The sequence below is a fragment of the Uloborus diversus genome, chromosome 1, assembly GCF_026930045.1.
Source record: "Uloborus diversus isolate 005 chromosome 1, Udiv.v.3.1, whole genome shotgun sequence".
Taxonomy (NCBI): Eukaryota; Metazoa; Arthropoda; class Arachnida; order Araneae; family Uloboridae; genus Uloborus; species Uloborus diversus.
This window is the reverse complement of record NC_072731.1, coordinates 97,616,023-97,642,906: the sequence shown is the minus strand read 5'-3', so window position 1 is coordinate 97,642,906 and position 26,884 is coordinate 97,616,023. Positions and strand designations below refer to the sequence as shown.

The following is a 26,884-nucleotide window of genomic DNA, read 5'->3' as shown; positions in this document are numbered from 1 at the left end:
AAAGCAATTTATACAAAGCACCTATACTATTGCTTTGAAAAGTTGTCTTCCGATGGACAGAAGTTTAAACGATTCCAACTGTTAAAAGAGGGATAAAAAAAACTAATTTGAGTTGTCAATAACGATTGTTAGCGTTGTGCCAACCAAAAAAATTTTCCTTTCTCATCCCAGACGTGAATAAGCTCGTCTAAAGTTAAGCACATTTTTACTGGAGCCAGAATATACGCTCAGTTTCCTAAATAAAAAATGAGTGCACAAAACAGTCATATTCTAACAAATCAAATCATAGTCGTTGTTTATTTCAAGCATTAAGGAAAATAGTGATCCACTTGAAAAACAAATTGCGCGTTTTACAAAGTGATTCACTTAACTTACGTAAAAAAAATCCATAACTGTCTCTAAAGAATATTTATCATGCATTATATTATAAAATCCTTCAAACAAAAACATGCTAAGACTCAACCCTAAAAGAAACATTGATATAAAATCTGTTATTTTATTTTTTCTTCCAAAAATCTATAGGGTACCTTTTTGTACCAGCCTTATTGTATGCGAGGAAATCCATTTATTCTCTGCTTTTAGTGACAAACAAAATGTGTTTGTCGATAGCAAAGTTAAATGTCACACGTAACCATGATTTGAACCAGGATGCATAAATCATTATTGACTTCCTCTTCGACTAGCAAAAGGAAATGAGCGCCAGAGTAATTATGTGTTTGTTAAGTGCTTAAACAGTACTATTTTCCTTTAACTTTTATCAGGCTGAAATTACGTACTAAAAGAGGAAACACAAGAAATATAAGACAGCTTTGATATTTTAATACAATGTTTCACTTTTTTTTTTCAATATTATGTACTCATGTTATTTTTTTTACTACAGTAAAAATTCTGCGGATTTTGCAAGTTTTTGCGGAAAAAAGTAAATTTGTGTATCGTTTGTGTTTTTTATCACAACTAAGCATTTTTTTTTCTGATGAAGTACCTTAATTAGAAATAATATAATTTTTTTTCATTATATCTGTGTAAGCTTTAGAATTCGTAATGAATTAAGACCGCGGTTCAAAATCTGTGGAGAGCAGTATTCAAAAATGTGTGTGGCAGCATAACAAAAACTATGTTAAATTAGAATAAATTTTCCGCAGCCAAAAAAAGAAGCAAAACATATTGCGACATAAAAAGATAAAAAAGATACATTATCAGTTTTTCTTTGATTAAATATTACCTGACGTGTACTTGATTTTCAACCTCTAAATTATTCTTTATTTTATCGTTATTAGTTGCTTTAAATTTCTGTACATTCGCATTCACGGATTCCTTTGTGAAAAACCAATGCATCATTATAGAGTTAAAGTTGTTTACTTCAAAGCAGTGAAAATGTGCTCGAGAAAATTTCCATTTTTGTACACTGGAATAGAAAATTATATAAAAAAAAACTTAACAGTATAAATGTTTTATGACAAAAAGGAGTAGCAATTAAAGTTTTATGAATAAAAACGGGATTTCACATTCAGTTATTTAGCTAAAAAAATGAGTAAAAACTTACTTAGTTAAAGTATTAGGGAATCAAAAAAATAATGATGTATGCGGGTGTGTTTTTTAATAAAAAAATTTAAATTTTTTTAACAAAAAATTTTTTTTTAATGTTGGTTTTATTAAAACCAACATTTTCATTACCCTCGTTATCAACAGCATTTTGCCGTCATCTAGTTTTCAAATTTTAAATCCCGGAATGATAAAAACAAATTGTTTTTTTGCTCAAAATATCTGGAAATGGCATTTTAGATAAAAGCTAAATTTCAAGTTTTTGTGTTATAGAAATTATTTTAGCCGTCGGAAGAAAGGGAAATCAGATGGTGAAATTTGCAGTTAAGATATTTCCAAACCAGTTTTAGTATTCTTTTCTTGCATTTTGAGTCACCAACTCATCTGCCTTATTCAAACGATAATTTTTACAGGAATCTTTTAGAATACTAATTTGACTGAATAAATATATAAAAATTTAATAATTAGGTAAACTACGTTATTCAAGTAGCAACTATTTTATAACAAGGGGTATCATGATCACTTAAAACTAAAAAAAAAAAAAAAAAAACATCCTGTGATTTAAGATCAATTAATGATGTTTTTTAATTAGTTAAGTAATTTATTAGTTTTCATTTGCTTATTTTGCCCCCAAATCGTCCATGTTCTCAGATAATAGGAGAAAATTCCGGAATTATAATAGGGTTATTTCCTTCAGTTAAAAATACTACTTTTAATCACTGAAATTGATGGAATAAGCAAAATAATAATAATAATAATAATAATAATAATAATAATAATAATAATAATAATAATAATAATAATAATAACAACAACTGTAATAATAGAATAATAATAATAACAACAACAACATGGAGCCAGAAAAAATCTTTTTTTCTCCAACAGCTAATTTTATTTAATTTCTTTAAATATCCGTCTTTGGAAATAAGGCGTGGTCTTTATGGCACCACAAACGTTGGCGCGCTAAATGTTTACCGCTTTGCTGCCTACCGCGTAGCCTGGTTATGATAATTTGCGCTGTGCACTAATGGCAATTCATCACTTGTGATGTCATATCTGAAGGCTTAAAAATTAATTTCAACCTGTGCGCCGATTAAAATAACTGTTAAAAAAAATATTACATTTTGTCAAATCATGTAAAAAATGGGAAAATCCTATATTTTTAAGCATGCTTTTTCGGAAAAAAAAAATACTTTTAAAATTTCAGAAACAACTCAATTAGCAGCATGATTGCGAACATGGTGTCATTCCTTTTCGGATGGGTGTTTCTCGCCGTTTTTAGGTTAAAGATGTGTCATTTTTCCGTAAAACGAATAAACTTCTCATTTCATGGGTATTTTTTCACAATAGTTAAATATTTTTAAAAAAAAATAGAAACGAAACGCCAAACCAATCATTGCGTGGGGGGACTCATGAAGTACAACTGGACGGAATAACCCCTTGTGATATTACAATACGAGTAAGGCTACCGTCCAAATAAACATGGACGGAAGGGAATGTGCGTGTGTATGGCAGGTATCTTGAGTTAAAGTTCATTCTGTAAACTTTTGAAAATGTGATGAGCTGCAGGTATTGAAGTAATCATTAATACGTTAATATACGGGTCAATCCATACAGGTTCGATGAAGGGGTGCGCTCGGCAATTTTTATTTATTTATTTATTTATTTTTTTTTTGAAACTTATATCCCTAAAAGCTGCATATGAAAGATGTTTAAAACCACTTTTATTTTTTTCTCTAAACTGGACCTTTGATTTTTCAGAGGTCAACAAAAGTGGTTTTCGCAGTCAAAAATGGGACTTTTAGATCTTTGCATTTTGGTTAAAATCTATTTGAATTACATATATGGCAGTTAATTCTACGCTTTGATGTTAAAGTGCATAAGATCATAGTCTTACATGCTGATTTATTTGGCTATAACTTAATAATTAAAATAATGGCAAAAGGTTAAAGTTCAAGGTCAACTGTAAAAATTTTACTCATTTCAAAGGAAGATAGCTCGTGTAGGGGACTGAAACAAAAAATGAAATATGGCAAAAACTAATCACTGGAACCAATCTATTAAGAATATGTAACTGTTGCGTTTGTGTGCCCTTCATAGATTTCAGCCCCTGAAAAATTGGAAAAATTCAAAGGCATTTTTGAACCCGTGTAAACCAAAAGGGGATGGAATTAAAAATGAAATTTCTTGGCCAATTGAATATTCAATTCAAGTACTATACATGTTATATATATATTGTTTTGTGTATTTGGTTTGTAAAAAAGATTCAGATCTTTGAAATTGATTAATTTTGCTAGTTAATTTAAACACTAAAAAAGAAATAAAATGTGTGAAAACTTCATTGCACCTTCTTAAATTACGTATATTGTGCTTTCTATAATATATTATACTGAAAAAACATATTGTAAGTAAAAAAATAATTATTTTAATTTGATAACTGAGAAATATTTGGACATGAATGAGTAATCATACTTGGTTGACTGGCTTAAGTAGCTAATTTATAGACTATACTAATAATCTACACACACAAATTTTCAAGACATACAAACATACGCTCTGTTCATTAATTTATCTAAATTACCTTACATGTGTAAAAACATTGTATATACAAAATTTAACTTTAAAAAAGTTTTTTTTTTTTCTTGTTTGAGTGCAGTTTTGAGAAAATGAACTCATCTAGTAGTCCTATAGCTGTAATAGTGACTCAAGTATATAACGTTTTCGAATGCTTTACCAAGGCGCATTTATAATTTTATACTTTGAAACTGTACCAGGACAAGGACAATGACAGGGGTTCTAAATTTAATAATCGACACAAACTATGCGATAACCTTTTTAACAATGGCCATTTTCTTTTCATTGTCTTTTTAGTAACACACTAACACACTATTCTTCATACCTATTGCTAGTGGACATTAATTTTACTGTGATAATATTAAAATAGGTTGGCATAAAGCAGTGATTAGATGTTGTACTGGGAATTTCATTTGTGGAGTCAAACCTTTCTTGCAGCATTTTTTCAGCTAGTTTAATATATTGAGTGCTGCTCACATGAATACATGCAATAATTCGTGGCAAAAATGCAGAAGGTATGCATTTCTGTGTGAATTGAAATGTTACTTCTAATAGTTCTTAGGTAGTCTTAGTATCAATTTTTTTTACGGTTTCTCTGATTCCGTTACACTGTCCATTACAATTTGATATTGCATAGAAATACCCTTCAACTCTTAAGTTGTCATCTGTTTCGTAGTTTAAATAAATTAACAAAGTTCTCTCTATTTTTGTAGTGTGTTTGAGTAAAGAATTTTAATGCGTCACATACTGTGTCACCCTCAGAACTATAATACCACTGTGTGACTTCATTTTCCTAAAACTACACTCAAGCAAGAAATGAAAAACGCACTTTTTTTTTCTTTCAACTATGCATATAATGTTTTTGCATGTGTTTAGGCAAGTTACATAAGTTAATGTGCAGAGCATATGTTCGTATGTCTTGAAAATTTGTGTGTGTAAATTATCAGTATAGTCTATAAATGAACTACTAAAGCCGGTCAATCAAGTATGAACTACTTATTCATGTCTAAATATTTCTAAGTTATCAAATTAAAATATATTTTTGATACTTGCAATATGTTTTTTTCAGTATAATATATAATATAGAGCACAATATACGTAATTTAAGAAGATGCAATTAAGTTTTCACACTTTTTATTTCTGTTTTAGTGTTTGAGTAAACTAGCAAAATTACTCAATTTCAGAGACCTGAATCTTTTTTACAAACCAAATACACAAAACAACATGTGTAACATGTATAGTACTTGAATGGAATATTCAATTGGCCAAGAAATTTTATTTTTAATTCCATCCCTTTGTGGTTTACATGGGCCCATTTTTGTCATTCTTCCAACTTTTCAGGAGCTGTAATCTTTAAAGTGTAAACAAACACACAGCAACAGTTACATATTCGTAATAGATTGGTTCCAGTGATTAGTTTTTTTCCAAATTTCATTTTGTATTTCAGTCCCCTATGCGAGTTATCTCCCTTTGAGATGAATAAATTTTTTGACATAAACATTTGACCTTGAACTTTAACCAGTTGCCATTATTTTAATTATTAAGTTACAGCCACGTAACTCAGCATGTAAGACTATCATCTTATGCACTTTAACATCAAAACGTAAATTTAACTGCCATAAATGTAATTCAAATAGATTTTGGCCAAAATACAAAGGTCTAAAATTCCCATTTTTGACTATGAAAACCACTTTTGATGACCTCTAAAAAATCAAAGGTCCAGTTTAGAGAAAAAAAAAGTGGTTTGAAACATCTTTCATATGTAGTTTTACGGGTATGAGTTTCAAAAAAATAAAAATGGTCGAGCGCACCCATCCGTCGAACCTGTATGGATATACCCTTACATTAACATAGTATGAAATATAAATGTAGACAACTAAATCATCAGATGTACTATGCACCTAAATCAAAACAAAAGACAAAAGTTTAAAATAAATATGGAACATCATAAATATTCATGAAAAATATTAATTAATTAACTAAGATAATTTCGCCCCAATCTAATGTATTCAGACAGCACGCACAAACTCTTCTAAGCATCTTAAATAATATGATTCAATATATTTTTCGTCATGTTCAATATAGTCTATTTACATTTTAATATTACCAGGCAGTTGTTAATTCAAAATATTTCCATTCTCTCTTTGCTAATGTTATAAAAACAATATTTCCATTTTGCTTATATAAAACTAAAAAGTCCTACACTCTTATCTAAACTGGCTATCGGTCTTTTATCTCATTACCATTAAAGCTGAAATGCTTCTAATCAACTAAATTGTTCCCAGATAATTTATCGCGTGATATGCAAAGTATTTTGCATGAACAAGATAGGGCTCTTGCAACTGATTTAATTAACTAAACTAAATCGATTATTAATAGAATGTATCCTTGCACTTTCAGTCTCTACGAAACAGGCGCAGTGCCTCAGAAAACGCAGTTAAACTAGCCTATTGGGTGCATTTATGTAAAATAAACGAAATAAAATATCATATTGATACTAAATCTATTCAAAATTTACAGAAATCGTGAAATAGAGTCCTAAAACTGAAAGTTACTTTAAATGCAACAGCTTCGATGAAGTTAATTTAAAACTGCGTTAAAAACTAAAACAGTATAACATTTTTATAAGATTAGCAAATGCTTTTTAAACTGAACATTCTATTGAAAATTGAACCAAAATGTAATTTGTGTTGATAAATACTTTTTTAACTGAATGATTACATTAAATTTTACTGACATTTTAAAAAATGATGAGAAAAACAATTATATTAGCCTTCACTTGCATTTAGAGTAACTGATATATACGAGAAAGCCTATTGTAAAAAAAAGAGATGATGGAGTGAAAGATCTCTTCTTGCCAACACTGGTATGCAGGCAAGGAGCCGGGCTCTTCTTTTGCTCTTAATTGTGACACAGTATATTGAACGGCAATATCAAGATTAGCTAGCGATCAGCCTGAAAACCCTTCGGTTTTTGATTGCTGAGTGATATTTGCATGCTTCGCAAAGTGTCAAGCTCAGCACGCTTCTGCTGAGCACATTCTGGCTTGTTTGGAACTTTCCAGGGAGGATATATCGTCGCCTCAGAGCAACAGTGAGACATCTAATCTCGGGAATAACAATAAGATATCCTACTGTTGATTTGAGGTGACGATATGCTCCCCTTCCTTCTCCTCATCGACTTTCTCAAGGTCGATAGTGTACAGGATCTTGTCTGACTTTTTCAGACAGCTGAAAGAAAAAATCACAGCTGCAAAACAACAGAAATGGTCAGAATAAAGACAAAGTCTGTCTTAAAATAAGAAATTAAGTTGATACTGGATTAGATCTCATATCTTATGTAGAAAATTAAATATATGGTGGGCAAAAGAACCAACCCACTTTGTTTAAATTTATCCCAAGCGACTCTGTTGTAATCGATGGCCAACACACATCTATTTTTGAAGTATAAAACTTCCAGAAAGACGTACCGAATCTGACCTACGTTCGACATGTTTGATGCTAGGTAAGAGCTTTGTTTATTTCGTATGGATTGATAATAGGTGTTATCTCCATAGTATATCTCTATCGTCTCTAAAAGGTTACTTCATAGTATGTTAAAAATTGGGCAAAACAATGTCAATTTATGTTCTTCTTTTCTTTTCATTGCAAAATATTCGTAGAAAACAAAGCTCTTTTACATATTACAGCCCATTATGTCAAGAACCCTTGCTAAATAAACAATTTTTAAAATAAAGAAAAACCAAGCATGCTTTTGTCTGGGTTTGTTGGTTTGAGTACTTTTTCCGTAGCTCAACTTTTTAAGTTCTTCACTTTATCTCAAGAGTATAGTTTAAAATCAATTTAAAGAATATACAAAAAAAATAGCTTTATTTTATGCTTCAAAAATAAAAACATTTAATTTTCTGAAAAGATCAACTTGACATTCTTTAACAAAGTTAACACTTGGGAAGGAAAAGAAAAAATAAGAAGCACTTTCAAAGCTGGATTACCTCCAAAATTAATTCCTTTTATTGAAACTTCCTTTCTTACGCATAACGTTCATTTGACACAACCACGGGCTGGAAAAGATTCGAGATTCCGATAAAGAACAAGAAGAGCTTATTAAAAGTTAGGATTTTTTATTCATAATCAATAATGTTAAAAATTTACTCTCTGGGTCATACTCAACTTTCACACTTTTCTGAAATAAGTAGGACTTAGCACGCGCTCTTCAAACTTCTTCAGCAGAAAAGTCGATGCCGATTAAATATTTGTAAGAATAATTTTGTGTATTTATAGTTATATTATGTAGTTTCTTTGTCACTCGGTATGTGTCGATATGTTTGTTAAATTTCTAAATTGATTAAGTTATTGATGTAAAACATAGTTATGTTTTTGATTCGTAACACTCAAAGTTGGTATATCTACAAGTACTAAAACAATGGTATAGGGAAATGAATTATCAAGTGTCGTGAGTAAAACGGAAAAGAATGAATTACAACTAAAATAATTAACCCTATTCTATGAAAAATTATTAAGAAATCTTAAGTTATATATTTTTGAATTAGAATAAAAAACAAAGCCTCGATTGTTCAAATGTGCGGCAAAAGTGGAGGTTTTTGGCTAAATTACAATTATTGCTACATCTTGCTGAATCGGGGAGGTGAGTTACGATAGTTTTTTTTTTTTAAATATATTTTATGATATTCTGGATTGCTTTAGAAAAACTAGTTTTTCATTATCTTTTTTTTTTCAAATTTGCTCTCTTTCTGCTAATACATATTATGCTCAATTCTCTTGAAAATGTGAAGCATGTGTAGTTTTATTTCAGTGTCTTGTGTGATTGTGTGTGCGTTTATTTCTGAATCTTTCAGGAAAGATCCGGTATCTTGTATGATATAGTTACGCTAGAATAGTATGTATTCTTGAGCGAAACAAAATGTCTAAATCTTGAAGTTTTTATCGCACTTTATGTCAAAAACTTGTTTGGAATTTGAGATAGATATCAAAAGACAATTACTCACCAAATACAGTCATGATTTGTTCTCTTGAATCTTGTCCAGCTAGAGAGGCGACGAGGCACGTGTACTTTCCACTCAGCTCAATCGATGGACGTCGTATCCGCAATGCCCTGAACCTCGAATACATATCGGCTGTATTTACTGTAAAATTAAGATCTAACCTCTCGCGAAGGACTCCAGATATGTGCCTTTTATTAAGCTCAGGAATCCATTGATAGACTGGCTCTAGATTTTCATCGAAGAACCATTTGACCACGAGCCGCAGGTCATTCTCATTGTACGTATACTCGCAGTCTAACACGACGGATTCTTCAGTGCCATTTTGAATCCAGCGTGGTACTGACAGACGACGAATTTCTACTGACTGCGTGCCTAAAAGAAAGAAGACAAATAAAGTAAAACACACATCAAACAAAAACGAAAAAAAAAATATTATTATTATTTAAAACTACAGTAAACTTTCGATTATCCGCGGAATCGGATGGCATGGTAGCAATGGATAAGCGAAAACCGCGGATAATCCGAGTAATAAGTATAAGATGATTCCATTGTATGCAATAGTTAAAAATATAAATAACACATATATTTAAACTACACTATATAACCAAAAGTATTGGAACACTTTCAAAATTTTAAGTCTACTATTCAATTAGGGGACGAGAAACAAATTGAGAAAACAAAAAAAAAGGTTTTTGATCATTTTTCTTTTTAAATAGCTGGGAATAAGCTATGACTTTCAGAAATAAGTTAAAATCCTATCTAGATTTTGTTTTTATATTTTCGTGAAAGTATCTCTTATATACACGAAGATATGAGCATTTCTTTCAAAAATGCCACTTTTTTTTAAGGTTTTTGGCTCATATCCCGCAGAATGTTCCATCAAGCGTTACTAAACTTTCAGAATATTTGACAGCATATTAGAAAAAAACATAATAAAAAATTTGAAGTTAAAACATTGAAAATGTAATTAAATATGAACGTTTAACGCAATTATTTTTTTTACTGACCATGCGCGAAAGATACCAATCAATAATCTTTATAATCGAAAGCCCAGACATTTCCTACAACTGAAAAAAAAAAATCCACTTTAATTTCTTTAAAATGTAAAAAAATATCAGCGATCTATTGAGCCGAATTTTAATTCTTGGCTAGACGACGAATAGAGAGGGAGCGTTCGCAAATAATCCGTTATTATCATGAATCACTCTGCAACAATAACAGGAAATGTTGACAGTTTGGAACGACCCCTTATCATTCGTCGCCCATCTAAGAGTTATAGAAATTCGGCTCATTAGATTGCTGATAACTTTTTAGATTTTAAAGATATTAAGGGGAAATTATTTTTTTAGAAATTTTATTATATATCTGAGCTTTGTGTTATGAAAGTTACAATTTGCTATCTTTCGCGCATTTGCTTTAAACGTTCATATTTCATTACATTTTCAATATTTTAATTTCAAATTTAATTATTATGTTTCTCTAATATACTGTCAAATATTCTGAAAGTTTAGTAACGTTTGACGGAACACTTATGCGTGATATGAGCCGAAAGCCTTTAAAAAAATTTGCATTTTTGAAAGAAATGCATTTATGTCCAAGGATATAAGAGATACTTTTACGAAAATGTGAAAACAAATTCTAGATAAGTTCTTGACTTATTTTTGAAATTTATAGCTTATTCCCAGCTATTTACAATGAAAAATGATTCAAAACCTTTTTTGGTTTTCTCAATTTGTTGCTCGTCCCTTAATTGAATAGTAAACTTAATTTTTATTGGAAAGGGACAGCTGGAGTGTATATACTTTTTGTGTGAAAAAATTACAGAGCAATTGGTCATTTATTTCTCTAAAAATCCGTAAAAAATGGGAATTTTTCAAAGTGTTCCACTACTTTTGGTCACATAGTGTACATCTAGAAACATTGCTATATTGCATTTACTACCATTAAAGGTAAAAAATATATGTAAAAGGTAAAAATAAACGACAACACGATCATAATTCTAAAGAAAAACGTGAAAAGACCCGTAGATAATCCGAACCGTGGATAATTCGACCGCCTATAATCGGGAGGAAAGCCTGTACATTTAATTTCCAAATTTCATTTAACTCATTGGTTTATATAATCTTATATATTTTTATTGCTCACAAATGCACTTATTAGAAATACCGAATTCGTGTCTATTAGCAATTCGAGGAAATAACATAATTTATTGCCGATTTCAAAAAAGTTTTATTCAATAAAACAATCGAATAAATACCAAAATTGTTAAATATATACGTTTCGCATCAGATAATGCTCTCGTTAACGTCCATAGGTCTGGAAAGAATAAAATTTCATTTCCATTAATCTAGTTGAAATTCAGTGATGGTAACCAAACACTATTTCTATTCCTGTGGGTATTGCAATGCTTTCAACATATCGTTAAGCATCTGTAATGGATGATGATATACGTTTAGAGCTAACAATTCACTTTGGAGAGTCACGCAAATGCCTCCTTAGGCTGCTTCGTTCGCAATTCACTATAAATTTTATTTTTGCTGTTCATTTTCACATAACATGACATTAATGTGATTTGTTTGAGTTTCCTGAAGTTCTACTAATTACGCTTGGGAGTTCATTTATGCCAAAGAAAAATAGTTTATCAGAAAAGAAAATATATATATCTACATACTACTACTTTAATATTTTACGGTGCAAACATTAATGAAAAATTATCGCATTATCCGCATTAGCCATTATGGCGCAAAATTCGGGGGTCACCAGATTTTCAATAACACTTACCTGGTCCTTTCCGGCATGCCGGAAAAATTAATGTTAGGACAAAAACTACAAAAAAGTATATGCTTTGCTTAAAGAATAATATAAAATCTATACATATCTTATTAGTATTAATAAACAGTTTAATTTTTTTATATAGTAACTAACGATGTCATTCGTTATTTTAACAAGAAAAATATTATTCAATGACGAATCATTTAAAAAAAATAAATGGAAACCAAGCAAACACCTAAACACTAAGTTACCGCCTCTAAGCCAGTGATAAAGAATTTACCTTAGCTAGTCAATAAATAAACATTAAACTTACCTCTTTTAAAGAAATCAAAAATAATTTATTTAAAATAAACAATGAACGAGCCTCAATAACAATAATTTGCTTTCTGGTTGGAACTGAATGGGGAAATTTAATTTTGTTTTGTTGCAGGATAAACCTCGAATTATCCGGTACGCCGGTTAATCCGAAGTAATACGGCAAGTCGAACTTTAAAAAGAACCATACAGTCACGTAATCACAGATTAATGCATGGATGATGTTTTGTTGGTCGACATGGGCGTAAGTTCAGTGCAATAAGTATACTTATTGAGGAATCAAATGTATGAATGTATTTTTGCGTTCTTCAAGAATATTTAGTTGGCCTTTTGACACTTAAATGTCAAACTTAAATCAAAGTTTGTCTTTTAAACTAAAATATGCATGATCATTGAGCATATTAGTTTTTGTTCAATTATTTAAATGCTTGATACCACACGTTTCTCAGAAAAATTTTTATATCTGTATTGTTCAAGGGAAATGAGCATTTTTGCGAAAATTACATTACGCTCCAAAAAAAAAAAAGAAAGAAAGAAAAGAAAAATGCAAAACGATGCACCCTATTTAGGATATATGTGTCGCTGACACACGTCCGGCTCGCTTCTTCTTGCTAGGCTTTGGAGGATGAGAATAGGAAAGTCAAACGCTTCAGTTTAAGTATTGTTGGATAGCGAGATCAAGCTGCAGCGTAATAAAATTTGCTAACTCTTTTAATCTGAATTTCAACAAATCTTGTCTCAAATGCATAAAAAATTTGCTCATTTTTCTAAATTTACACCATATTTTGAGCATAAAAGGAGGCATTTCTGCGATCTCCAAAAGTACTTAACTGCCGTTTTGAGGTTTAAAACAGGAAATTTCCTTACTGTTGATATCTCCTAAAGCAAATATAACAATGCTTTACTGCAATTGAAATTAGAGAGCATTTTAGTTTTTCTATTCAACATTTTAAAATTTGAGTCCTTACTCCTCACAGAAGATACTATTGGATTTGAAAAAACTTTCATATCTGTAATGTCCTTTGCTATTCGCCAGTTTGGCAAGTATTACATTTTACTGCGAAAAAAGTTACGAAACGAGAAACCCTGTGTTAGGTTATATGTAACCGGTAGAAAAGACTGATAATCTTTTTTATTTGACTTCAATACTCAGATTCTGCAAATAATATGATTACCAAAAAAGGGGGAATTAAAAGCAGAAAAGAGAATTTAGATGAAAGTGTAAATGATGTAATGGACATTAGTTTAAGGTCTGTCGACGATCCGGATTTTCTGGCTAAAAAATTAAGGGGACATTCATTAATTAGGTATCGATGATTTTGGAAATTGTTGACCCATCTACCCTCATGTAATGGTACGAAAGATTTTTCTAACCTCTCCCCCTATTCCTTAAGATTACATTTCATTTTTCACATAATAAAAGGTTATTAGAATATGATTTGTTACACTAAAACTCCCATTTTGTTGTAAATCAAGGATTTATGTTTTTTTTTAAATGTGTAATGTGATGCGATACTAATTAAAAATCAAACATGTCATACATAGTTCGATTCTTTTATTATATTTTACACTATTCATTCTTTGTAAAACAAATAAAAATAGAGCTCGTCCTAATACGCTTTTTACCTTCCTGGCGCAAATAAAATATGATCCCTGCCAAACCACTTGACCGCGCGATTTCTAACACAAAATATCGACTTGGAAAATATTAGATTGGGTTGACGCTCCCCCCCCCCCCCTTTAACGTAAGGATATCTAGAGATTTTTCTAACCCCCCTGCCTTTCGGGACTCTTACGTAATTAATGAATGTCCTCTTAGAGCAGAGAAACACATTTTGGAAATTGGGTTCAAATAAAATATGAAAAGAGGGAGATATTAAAGAAAGAAAACGATCAAACTATATAAGAGAAAATCAGGTTGATCCATAGATAAGCTATATTTATCCATCCCCGTTCACTTCCCGTGCCCACTTGGTAGGGTGGACAATGAGTTGGTCTTGAATCGCGATGACGCACGTTCGGATCCAACTGCGTGTTTTTTTTTTTTTTTTTTTGTCCTTTTTCTTAGTACAACTAGCCACCGCATTCTCGTTTTTTCTACCGTAAAATTTTACAGAGTAATAGGATTTTACACTAAAAGTTACTGGCAGCATGGATGGCAATTATCTTTTACTGTAAAATTGCAGGAAAATTGTAACAGAGTAGCGACGCGTTTTTTTACATTTTCATGTTTTCCATCGGAATTACCCTTTATTTCCATTTTTTCGTAACAAAGTGTGCTTTTCTTACACTAGTGTTAAAATTTTATTCGTATTTCATTTGTTCTTCTTTTTTACAATAAGAAGCATAAGATCAATCGTTTTAACGAAAATTTTGTATATTGATTTAAAAATTGAAATATGATTTGAAGTTTTTTAATATAGTATAAACTCTCATGTCTCACCATTATCTCAGAAAAAACCCATAAATAAAAGATAGCAATGTAATCCAAAAAAATGCGCGCAATTACCCAATTAGGTGTAGTAATTGCAACCCTAGAGTTAGTGTTGATAATAATTTCTTTAAATTGCCACTTACTGTTCAATCGGCGCGACAATTAATTAAAAAAATTTAAAAAAAAAGGACATAAAAATGAAACCCATCAATTTAAAAAACAAAACATTTTCTATGTGTGCAAGATTTTCTTACAGAGCAGAGTCTGTATAAATGTGATCTTGAAAAAATGCGCTACTCATTTGCTCAATCTTGCCTTATGAGAAAACTAAAGCATTGCGGTAAATAAAAATGTATTCTGTACATTAGACACACAGAAGAAAATGCCATGTGTTACACATAGATCAGTGTATAACATAGACACGTAGATCAACGTTATTTTAATTCATGTCAAGAAATATTTACTAGCTACTATTTACATTCATATGGGCGTAGATGTATTTTGCTAAAACTGCATAAATGTACACATACATTTATTAGCTCATTTGCCTTTTACTAGTTTACCACGGTTGTTCGTTATTTAAAAGTATTAAGTTAAATACACTGAAATAAATATAGCACATTAATAGTAAACAAAGACATATTAGTACAACGAGAAAAAAAATGAGCAAAATATTTAAAATAACATATACAGGGTGGTTATAAAATAACGTACAGAGCCCTCTAGCGAGTGAAGTATTGGACGAAACATTGCTAAATTTCATGGACATACACAGTAGACCATGGGGTTTCGGTTTCTGAAATTAAAAAAAAATAGTACAAAAAAATTGCCACCCAGGGGAAATTTTGGCGTTGAAAAGGTGTATTACTGTGGCTATTGAAAGATTAAATGCTAATTGATAAAAATTGCATCAATTTTATTCACAAAAATTGATTTTTACCTACAAATGAGGTTAAAGATAACCAACATAGACATTTTCCAGGTACTGCACACAATACACAATATTTTCCACACATCTACGGGAAGGGGATTAATTTCGCCTACCTGTAACATTTTTGTAGTTTTGAAAGTAAAGATATCGGGAACATAGTGCAGATACAAAACACCGTTACGAAATCCCCATGGTTAAAAATCACAATGTGAAAGATTGGGCGAGCAAGGTCTCCATACCGTAGGAAATGTATAACTAATAAAACTGCTATCAAAGAAATGTTGCCGCCATACACTCAGTACCTGAAGCCCAACATGGGGTTGTTTCACCTTCTTACATGAATATTATTCAGAAAAAAAATCCTTGCTGCCGCGCCGAAATTTCTTCCTGCCGACTTGGTAAAATTATACCCTGGTTACAAATTGATATTTATTGTTGGTTTTATTGAACCTCATTTGTAAGCAACAATTATTTGTAACAAAAACTTGTTGAGTGCTGCATTTTTTGGTATTTAATTCTTCAGTATTCGCAAGTAATACACTTTTGCAGCGCCAAAATTTCCCTTGGTGTTGACCTTTTTTTTTTTTGAGCAATCACGATTGCTTATTGTTCTCACTTGACAGTCCTTGATGTTCCGGTTCCTTTTTCAGCTTGGACCAGGCCTGCAGCACCACCGTCCACCGGCGGTGGCGCGGCTGTCCCCCGGAATCCACTTCTGCTGGACGGTGGCGTCCATGTCCTACACACTCCCCTACGCGCGCACGCCTTTACACACATACACACGCCTACGTGCACACACGTAAGCCTACACACACACGCACACAACTATATACACGTAAGCACCCAGGAGGAGGGACATGCTTGGGCGGGGGAGCCATTTCTAGAAACAATAACTCTAACCAGTAGAGTCTTGTCGCAACTCGTGATTGCGAAAAACATAATTTGAATTCAAAGTTTCGGAATTCAAATTAGAGTTTTTTTTTTTTTTTTGTAGAAATCGAAATCCCATAGGCTGCTATGTACGCATTTTTGGCTATGTTTCTTCCAATACTTCACTTGCTAGATGACTCTGAACACCTCACGTTATTTTATAACCACACTGTACTTAAAGGAATAGAAATATCTATGCTTCCTTAATTATCCCGGAGAACATTATTAGCATTCCAAAAACATAAATCGTAAGAAATGTTCTGCACCATTTCATTTTCTGTGCATTAACTAAAAGTTCAACTACAGTAGAAGTATAAAGTTAAATAGATTTGCTAAATTTTACGAACAATACTTCCTTTGATTATTTCAGAAACAAAGATTTTCCCTAGAATTTGTGGGGGGAAAAATAAGAAATATACAGTGAAAACTATGTTTTAATCTAAGCAAATCTTGAAGTTCTAATAAACATTTTTCAAAGCACGTATAATAGAGAAAGGTTTCACTTAAGAAAAAATAGAGACAGCTGTTTCGCTTACAAGCGTAATAAGCAATTGATAACAATGTTTATATTTTTTAGCTCTACAGTACCTTTTTTTTGGAAAAATTATATAAGATATTAATCAAAAAGTTAGAGAAAAGAATATCGATCTATCTCCCTTGATATTTGTTTCTTATCTTTTTATGTAACTTATTTACAAAAATGTAGCGTAACTTTGCAGACATTTTTAAAAGATAAATTTATGCTTTTAAGTTTTTAAAACAACCCATGCATCTTTTAAATATTAACAAAATTGTAATGCAAAAACCCTTATCAATATTCATTTAAAGTTACATCATCTATAATTATCGGGTACACAAAAATATTTTACCAACTGATTTGGAAAAAGTAAAACATATGTATTGATAATTCTATCTGTAATGTAGGAAATATTGATTTTATTTGAAAATATTGCATGTCCTTCTTTGTACTTACTATTTTTAGTAGTCACTAAAAGAGTTTCAATTTAATATATTTTTGTTTGTTTTTATGAACCATGTCCAGGTACTCTTACTAAGACAAACATACTTAATACACATGTTATGCAGTTATCGTTTATGTAAATGCGAAAGAGAGTACCGCTTCTTCGACGAAAAGAAAAATGTTGCCGCGTGCAAAATTCGAAAATTTCCACTGCAGCGATCGAAGTTGCAGAGCATCGTTAATGAGATATCCTTGAAACGAAAGAAGTTCGAGTAAAACCACTATTTTGTTCCCTTTCTCTTCTCGTATTGATGTGCAGTTTGTTAAAAAGAAAATTATTGTTCACATTAAAAATTTGTTTCCGAGCTTTTAGAAAAAATGTTTAAAATTTTAATTTCTATACGATGTATACAAATACGTTATAACTAATTACAGATTCGTTTTTGTGTGTTTGTGTGCAACTATCAACATGTTGTCTTAATATTCGTTAAAACTGTGTAATGGTAAGACATATTTAGTTCAACTACCTTAAAGCGAGGCTGTGTGAGTGTGTCTTTCTGTTTGCGTGCTGAGATAAATACATTGTTAAAGATTCTGAAGCAGGGCTTCCCAACCTGTGCGTCACGACTCCCAAGGGAGTCGCGAAGCATTTCTTAGGGGTTCGCGACGTGCCCCTAACTTTCAAAATGTATTATTGCATAGTTTGAAAATTAAAACACTTAGGTGGAAAATTGCATAATTTTTGAGCAGCATCAAAACTTGAGCGCAAAGGCGAATCCAAGAGTAGGGTTATGGGACTGGAGCAGCCCTCCCCCTCTCTCATGCCACAGTGCCTGATCCCTCCATGTCCTCTAAGATTATATTAAACTTTAGTTTAGGGACTTCAATCTCTATAAACTTCCGCGAAAGATTTCAGAATTCACCTTCCTCTTCATCCAAAATCGTCTAAAACTTCGTCTTTGGTTATTTCGAATTCGGATTTGGTCAATTTCCAATAATTTCTGTGAGAGGTTCTCTAAACCTCATCCCTTATCCGGGAAGATGTCCTGTAGTTGCGTTTTTAGGACTTAATTTATATTCCGAGGAAGAGCCCCGAACCACATTCCAGATACACGTCCCATGTCTTCATCTAAAGTAGCAAAGCAATGGGTTTTTAGGGGGCTGTTTCGAAAAAAGTCTAGGTGAGTTCCTACTGTCTTCCTTCTCATAATTAAAGATCGTATAAAATTTCGTTTTTAACAATGAAATTTCTAAAAAAAATTGAGTGAGGCTCTCCGAACATTTCCCCTTGTCATCACAGATAACCTACTATTATAATTTTTCTACTTAAATTTCAATAAATTTCAATTTCAATAAAACTCGAAATGCAGCTGACTTAGTTTTCCTACACTTAAGTAAAATAATTATATATTGTAGATATTTTACGCAACGCCCCCTCAATTTCTTTCATTATATAAATAAATAATCCTTGCAAAATTTTAATTCAATTCATGAATGTTAATCTGTGCCTCTAGAGTCCACTTTTTTGGAGTTTCGTAGAAAAAAATGGCTGATTTTTTACGTTAAAGATTCTTACGTTTTATATTTAAAGTAATTTTGAACCTCAACGGATGCTGCTATTTCCAGACCGACCATTCTCTCACTTTCATTCTGTAAAATTTAACATGTTACATAAGGTACCTGTACACCAATGACTTTGGGTCAGGCAAACCGCGTTTATGAGCTCGTTCCAAAGCAAGAGGCAGGGGAACGTTTCTTTCCACCAAGATGGACACAAATGAACCTAAAGGCCATTAACGAATGACCTAGGCCATTATTAATGATATTTGACAACAACAAATTTCCTCCACTAGACTTTGGGGGTGTTGATTTACAAAATGTCTTGTGTTTGTAATAGGTGCGGTAAATAGGGTGGCTATGTTTTAATGCTATAAATATAAGTAATGGCCTTTATATTTTAACTCGCTGTTCTTTAGCTATGAATATACTTAGATGTTTATGCAATTTTAAATTTTTAAAATATAAATTTTGAAAAATCCTCGATTACTCTAACATAAAAATATACTGTGCTTCTCATACCGAATATATATATATATATACTATATATATATATATATATATATATATATATATATAAAAATTCCGGATGGGATAGATGTAAAAATTTTTACTTTAAATTTGTAATCTTCTATATCAATACATAGTCCTTTATTATTATCAAATTCGTCTTGTGATTCACAAGATTTAGAAACCGAAACGGGTTTAGAATCCTAACATGTTAAACCTTTTTTCTACATCTGGTCTGCCACACAACGCGAAAAAGCTTGACAACTATTGATATTTGCTCGCCTTTCATCACTGTTAGTTTTAGACAAATGCCATATTAGGGATAAAGATGCTGTTCATTTATTAACAGCCTATGTAAGTGCAATAAATTTAAATCCAAATGACCTTGTGATCAATCGTAGATATAATTGTAGATACCTTAAGAGAGAAAGATAAATTCTTCAAAAAATAAAATCAGATTTCATTAATTTCACATAGATTTTTTAGTTCTTCACTGAGATACAAAGCTACATCCAGATGTAACGGGAAAAAGAACGCCAATAGGCTTGCCGTGATAGCTTCAGGTACCAATGTTAAACAGCTTCTCGGAATTCCTGAGATATTTCTTCAGTTGTATATATCTTAGATGATTGCTGTTCATTACTAACTGCTCAGGTGTTTGACACAGGGGCTTGCAATACCGGCCGTGTAATTTGTGCATGCAATTTTTTAGGGCAAAACCTGAACGGTGATATATTACATTTGGATTGCAATCATCATGCACTTGAAATCGTACTGCACAATCAATTATTAAAGAAGTTCTTGCCTTTCTCAGTTCTACCCCCGATATTCCATTATTTAGGCGCTACAAAATTTTGTGGAAAGATCTCTATTATTCATAACTTATAACATTTCAATCAAGTACACATACCACTTAAATTCTAAAATGCGAAGTTGGTGACATATTATTGTTCGTAAAAAGCGAAATTGAGAAGGATCATTCCCATTAATATTACAGAGAATTATCACAGCTTGTAATACTATTTCCTGGTGAATTCGCTCCTAGAGGAATGTGTTTTTGTTAACCTGGCGCTTATCTCTGAGTCAGATGGGTGTCAAAAGGAATTTATTGTTTGAAAAATGATATATTTAGGAAACAATTTAAATTGACCTTACAAAAAAGGAGAAAGCCCTTAAATACTGTTTTACAGTCAAATGCTGTATGAAGATGTGGTTTTTTGCAGTTACCCAATCGATGCTTCTGTAAATAATATAATGTGTCTAAAAAAAACAGCCCTACAAAATGATGACAAACATGCAACAGAAGCAGAAATTGGAAAATTCATAAATCACTTTTGGCATTTAGGGGGTGAACTAGTAACTTTGTCCGTATTGGATGAAGGAATTAACTTTGAAGATAGGAAAAGACTACTCCTAAAGATGCTTGCTAATAAGGAAGACGTGTATGATGACTGCATATAAATTTCAGATAAAAGTTGATGATTTGAAATACTTTCTTAGTAAAGATCTTTCTCTTTATAGAATCAATTACAAGTCAATAAAACTGTTTGATAAGTTACAATTACCAAACGATTTCTTCCTATTTGATCCTGATTCATGGCAAATTAAAGGAAGCTAAATAGAAGAGAGTCCGTTAAAGTGCTGAAAGTTGTGAATGATGCAACTGAAAGAGGAGCACAATTAATCGAAGAATATCGCAACTAATTTACCAAATATGAGTCACAAAAGCAATTTATTTTACAGGTAGTCAAAGACTATCGGAAACAAATACACACTATCGAGATACATTAAGAAAAGTGTACGATTAAGGTAAAGTTTTTAAAGCAATATTTCATTTTTATTCAACGTGAAATCTTTAGATGATATAGAGTAATTAATATTTTTATTTTGTAGTGCTACTTCACTGTAAAAATATTTTGCAAACCTAGGAGAATCGATGTATATATATATATATATATATATATATATATATATATATATATATATATATATATATATATATATATATATATATATATATATATATATATATATATATATATATATATATATATATATATATATATATATATAATCAGAAATAATTTAAGTCTTCATTCAAAAAAACACTTTTTTTGGTTAAAACAAAACGTCTTAAACTCAAAAAAAGAAAGAAAACGAAAAAAAGGTTCCTGCGTTGTTTGTTCGATTTTTTCAACTTATCTCCAAACCTTTTTCTTTTTCACATATTCCTTCTTTTTATGCGAAGGTGGAACATCGATAAAACTGCTTTTAGTAGGTTACTTAGAAAATTTTTCTTTTCTCGACAAAGCACTCTCTATTAATACCGAAGGCCAGCAGGTGCTAATAGAACGGAAACCTGTCATTTCTTTTCCTTACTGAAAAAAACGCTATTACTTCAATAGCGTTAAAGCTTGGAGAGTCTTTTGCTTTTCCGTTTTTTGATCCCCCCCCCCCATTACACTGCCTTATCAACTAAAACATTATCAAAATCACTTTCTCCGATCATAGTTTTTTTCTTATCGGACGTGGCGGTTTAATGTCTGAAAAAAGTTTTTAAAAATGATAGGGGAAAAAAAAACTTATGAAGTTAAAGGCAACGTACATATTTATAACCTGAGTTATAGGTAAAAGTTTTAAACATTATACGTATACCTATCGCAACTATATGATAAGACAAAAAAAATGCTAAGAATTATCTTTTTTACATATGAAACAGATTGTTTTTTTTAATCAAAATTTCAAACTTAAAAAAAAATTTTATTTTTCAAATCATTTCCGGAATCAAATTCAGCAAATACATTGCATTGCAGTTCAGTTATCAATAAGCGATCGAGTTGAAAAGACACATAATTGTACCCATAAGTTGAGTTCAAAACAAAATAGTTTTATGTAGCACGTAATGCAATGAAATATTTCAAGAAACGCAGTTTAAGGAGCCAAAAATGAATTTATTTTAGAACAAAATACATCAAATTCTTCCATAAAGTGAAGCAATAAAAGGTTTTTGAATACCAAGTATTTGACTAATAGATAAACATCATATGTTCCTTAAAACATTCTTAGCGGAATATAAGTTATCGCTGGACGGCAATAATTTCACTTTCTGTCGGGCATTTCATAAAAAAATGTTAAACGACTTCTGGATTCTTTTTGGCTGAAAAATGCTTTCTCGAATTTTCATGGATCACAGCAGAAATCCGTCTCTAAATCGGTCTTTTGACCACCAAAAACAATTTTCAAATAATATTTCACAAAGTATATCAATAAAGTAAAATGTATTAGCCTCAATGAGAAAAGTATATTGATATTATTAAAATGGAAACTGAATTTTGGTTCGGTTTGCGTTTGAAATTATAGCGTCATTTTCACTGTCACTGAGAACTGCAAAAATAATTTTAAAATTATACAAAAATATATCTTAATAGACGTACTTAATAGACGTGAACTTTTAAATGAACAACAGTGTATATTTTTCATATGAACTAAAAGAATGATTCTATATGGACATAATTATTTTGATAGTTCACCAAACTTCAAAAACTACATTTAAAAAGAAAAAAAACACAAAGCTGCAGTCAAGGTTCGCAGCGTAGTTTAATTTTTAAACACTTAAGGATAAACTAAGAAAAGTATTTTGTCATAAATGTTTTTGAGTTTTATTAAAATCACTTTATGCAAAGATTTTTCTTTGGTTTGTGATTTTTTTTTAACTCCAAGTATGTTAACGAATCATATGTAACAACATCTATAAACATGGTTCTCACAAGATTATGTGTAATAAAATTTTTTACATAAACCCGTAAAATATTTCGAGGATTTCACTAGTGCCCTGTGTAATGCTTCTAAAGCTATTCATTATGACCCAAAAGCAATGTTTTAGCTAGCGTGTTCATACTAATGTAAGTTTTATTTTTTGCACATACAGTAAAACCTGCTGAGTTGACCACCTACAGTGTAAAAAAAAATATATGAAATTTTACGGTAAAAGGTGCTGGCATCCACTTTGCTAGTAACTTTTACCGTAAAGTCCTATTTTACTGTAAAATTTTACGCTAGAATAAACGAGAGTTAAAAAACGCAGCATGCTAGCAGAAGGTTCGAACTCGACACCTCTGTATTATATATAGCTTTGCTGATTACCATACCAGTTGGGATACATCGAGTCAAGGGGAATCTGATGTTATCTGCTTTGTACTGTAAGTCACCTGGTGTATCAATTGGCGCTATAATCGTTTATTAGTTTTTTTTTTTTTTTTGGTACAATTTACTGTATTTTTTTCTGTACTGTAACAGCACTATTTTATATATATCATAAACGTTTAATGAATTTTTAACAGTGTAAGTATTTTAACTAAGTCTTTTTTATACATATCAACCTTTATAAGTTGACTACCTGTCTAAGTTTAACACAAAAGTACTGCACCACAAGTGGTCACCTAACACAAGTTTCACTATACTATAATTCGCAAGAATTGCACATATGTGCATACACTAGTGCGGTAAATCACATGAAATACGAAAAGCGCATGACCATTGACCAATACATACAGACATGTTTTATATATTGTGAACTTAAGTCTCGTAGTCTTTAGAGATAGAAATATGGATGTATTTTGAATAATTAAAAATTTTGTAAGGGTATCATATAAAGAATAGAATTTCTTCTATCGTACAGCTTGCATGCTACAATTACATATGTCAATCCCGGTTACAGCATGGAAGTACTTTCTCCCTCCTGTCCTTGTCCGTCATTTGTGTGAATGTGTTGATATGTTTTGAATGGATGTCTATCCTATAAATGGGTCCCTATGGCATGTGTGTAATGTGGAGGTCGGACTTCACACCAAATTACGGTACAGTTGGAAAAGTAATGCAGCGCACCCCATATTGCCAGCCTAGCTGGCACAAGACAGCAACAACAACAATTACATATGACAAATTTATCTATCATCGAAAGTTAAAATCCGAAAAATAATTTAAACAACTTTTAGACATCTTTTTCAGAATATAGTTCGCATTCTTTTCCAAGCAAAAAAAAAAAAAAAATGCTTCAGCATCTGCGTTGCATTGGAGCAGAGAAAACTTTCGGCAATTACCAATTTTACTGCAAAGAGTTATTTAAGTCTAATTTTGTCTTATCTTCGTTGTAATAATACCTTAAATAGTACCACAACTGATTTAATAGTTTTCACCTAATATAATTTTGTCATTTTTACACCATTCGATGGACAAAACAACAGCTTTTTCACCAATTAACTTCAATAACGTCTTTACTTCGGCTACAATGCTTGCTACTCTTCTACAATAAAGAGCCCTTCACAGTAAAAAAATAAAAATCAATATGACAATTTCAACTGCGTAAAAATACTAAGTTATTGTGCAATCACGATTGCTAATTGCTTTCATTTGACTGTTTTTGGCGTCCTATCATTGCATTTTCCCGCCGCCACCCTCCGCAGCATCACCGTCGACGGGCTCCTCACGATGCTGCTCCTATAGCGAAAGCCGTCTCCAGGTTGCATCCATGTCCTTCACACACGCGCATACCATACACAACTATGCACATACTCCCCCCCACACTCATGCCAGCACACATACACAAACAAACGCCTACACAGACACAAACACACGCCTACACACACACATACACACACGCCTGCACACAAACACAAACTCACACACCTACACATACCCACACACACATGCCTGCACACATACACAAACACACGCAACGCCTACACACACATATACACACGCCTGCCCACAGACACAAACACACACACATGCCTGCACACAGAAACAAACACACGCAACGCCTACACACACATATACACACGCCTGCCCACAGACACAAACACACACACATGCCTGCACACAGACACAAACACACGCCTACATACACACATATACACACACGCCTGCACACAACCACAAACACACACACACCTACACATATATACGCACACACATGCCTGCACACAGACACAAACACATACGCCTACATACACTCACACACACTCGTGATTGCGAAAAACGTAATTTGAATTCAAGATGTCAAAATTCAAATTAATTTTTAAGAATTATTTTTATTGCTCTTATTATTATCATTATTATTGTTGTTATTAATAGTATCATTATTGTCACTGTTACTTATTTTGCAATGGCATTACTATTAGATTAGTTTTCCTGTTATTATTATTATTACTACTATTATTATTTTTATTATTATTATTGTTATTATTATTATTTATGTTAATTGTTTTTCATTATTATTGTTACCATTATTATTATTGTTATCGCTATTATTATCATTCTTATTATATTATTTTTTTTGACACCAAAGTACTTTAAAAAATTCTTCGTATCCAGAAACCTTATCCAGGGGAGCCAATTATTCAGCATTACCCCTATAAAATTATAGTCTGTAACAAAGTCCCTGCCCCTGATAATTTTTTGAAGTGACAGGTTTTTTACTCGACAAAAAAAGTAACATATTACCAAGCTTTTCTCCTAGAGTGTTATGATAAATATAGAAAATGTCTGCCTTCCAGATGTTTAGTGCTTATCTTCAACCCTCTCGAGTTCCGAACTTTTTCCTTTATTAGACGTTTTTTCCTCTGCTGATAGAGCATTGATAAAACTCTTTTCAGTAGGTAACTTAGAAAAGTTTCATTTTCTTAACATAGCACTATTGTTATCAAACACCAGCTAGAGCTTATAAAGAGAAATGTAATATTTTTTCCCTCAAAGTTTTTTTCTTTTGATTTCTTTTAACGGATTAACTAAAATTCGTAATCATTTCACTTAATAGCTACCCAATTTAGTGACGCTGCAAAAAGGTTATAAAAATATTAGACAATTAAGAAAAAAATGATTAAAGAAAAAGAAAGAAAAAATTATACTTGTAAAAAAAGTTATAAGGAAAAAGAATGACAAATATAATGACATGAAAAAGGAAACATGGTCATGGGTAAGGTCATTTATGGTCATGAATTAAAAATGGTCATAACTAAGGTCACTCATGGTCATGAATGAAACGTGGTCATGAGTAAGGTCATTCTTGGTCATGAATGAAACAGGGTCATGGGTCTGATTTAGTCTGGGTCAACTTATCTGATTTAGTTGTCCCCACTTAACGAACAATTAACAAGGGTGAAGTATAAGCAACTAAAACTAAAAGACTACTTTTTAGCCTACTTTCCCAGTAAAAATCAGAGAAAGAAGAAAAAAGCATGAAAGAAGGCTTAATACATCTAAAAAATATCCCGAAAAACAAAAAAAAGTCAAAATAAATAAAATAGTTAGATAAATATTGAAAAATTAAAAATTGGAAAGTAGGGCATTGAGATGGGG

General features: G+C 31.5%; 1 protein-coding gene across 1 annotated transcript in view; it reads right to left on the bottom strand.

The window, feature by feature from the left end:
* The window catches only part of LOC129234417 (uncharacterized), a 73,948-nt gene that overhangs the window by 19,155 nt on the left and 27,909 nt on the right, over positions 1-26,884 (bottom strand). Inside the window, exon 2 of the mRNA XM_054868452.1 lies at positions 9,122-9,490. Within this exon, the coding sequence (XP_054724427.1) occupies positions 9,122-9,490 (369 nt within the window). The remainder of the gene's footprint in view (positions 1-9,121; positions 9,491-26,884) is intronic.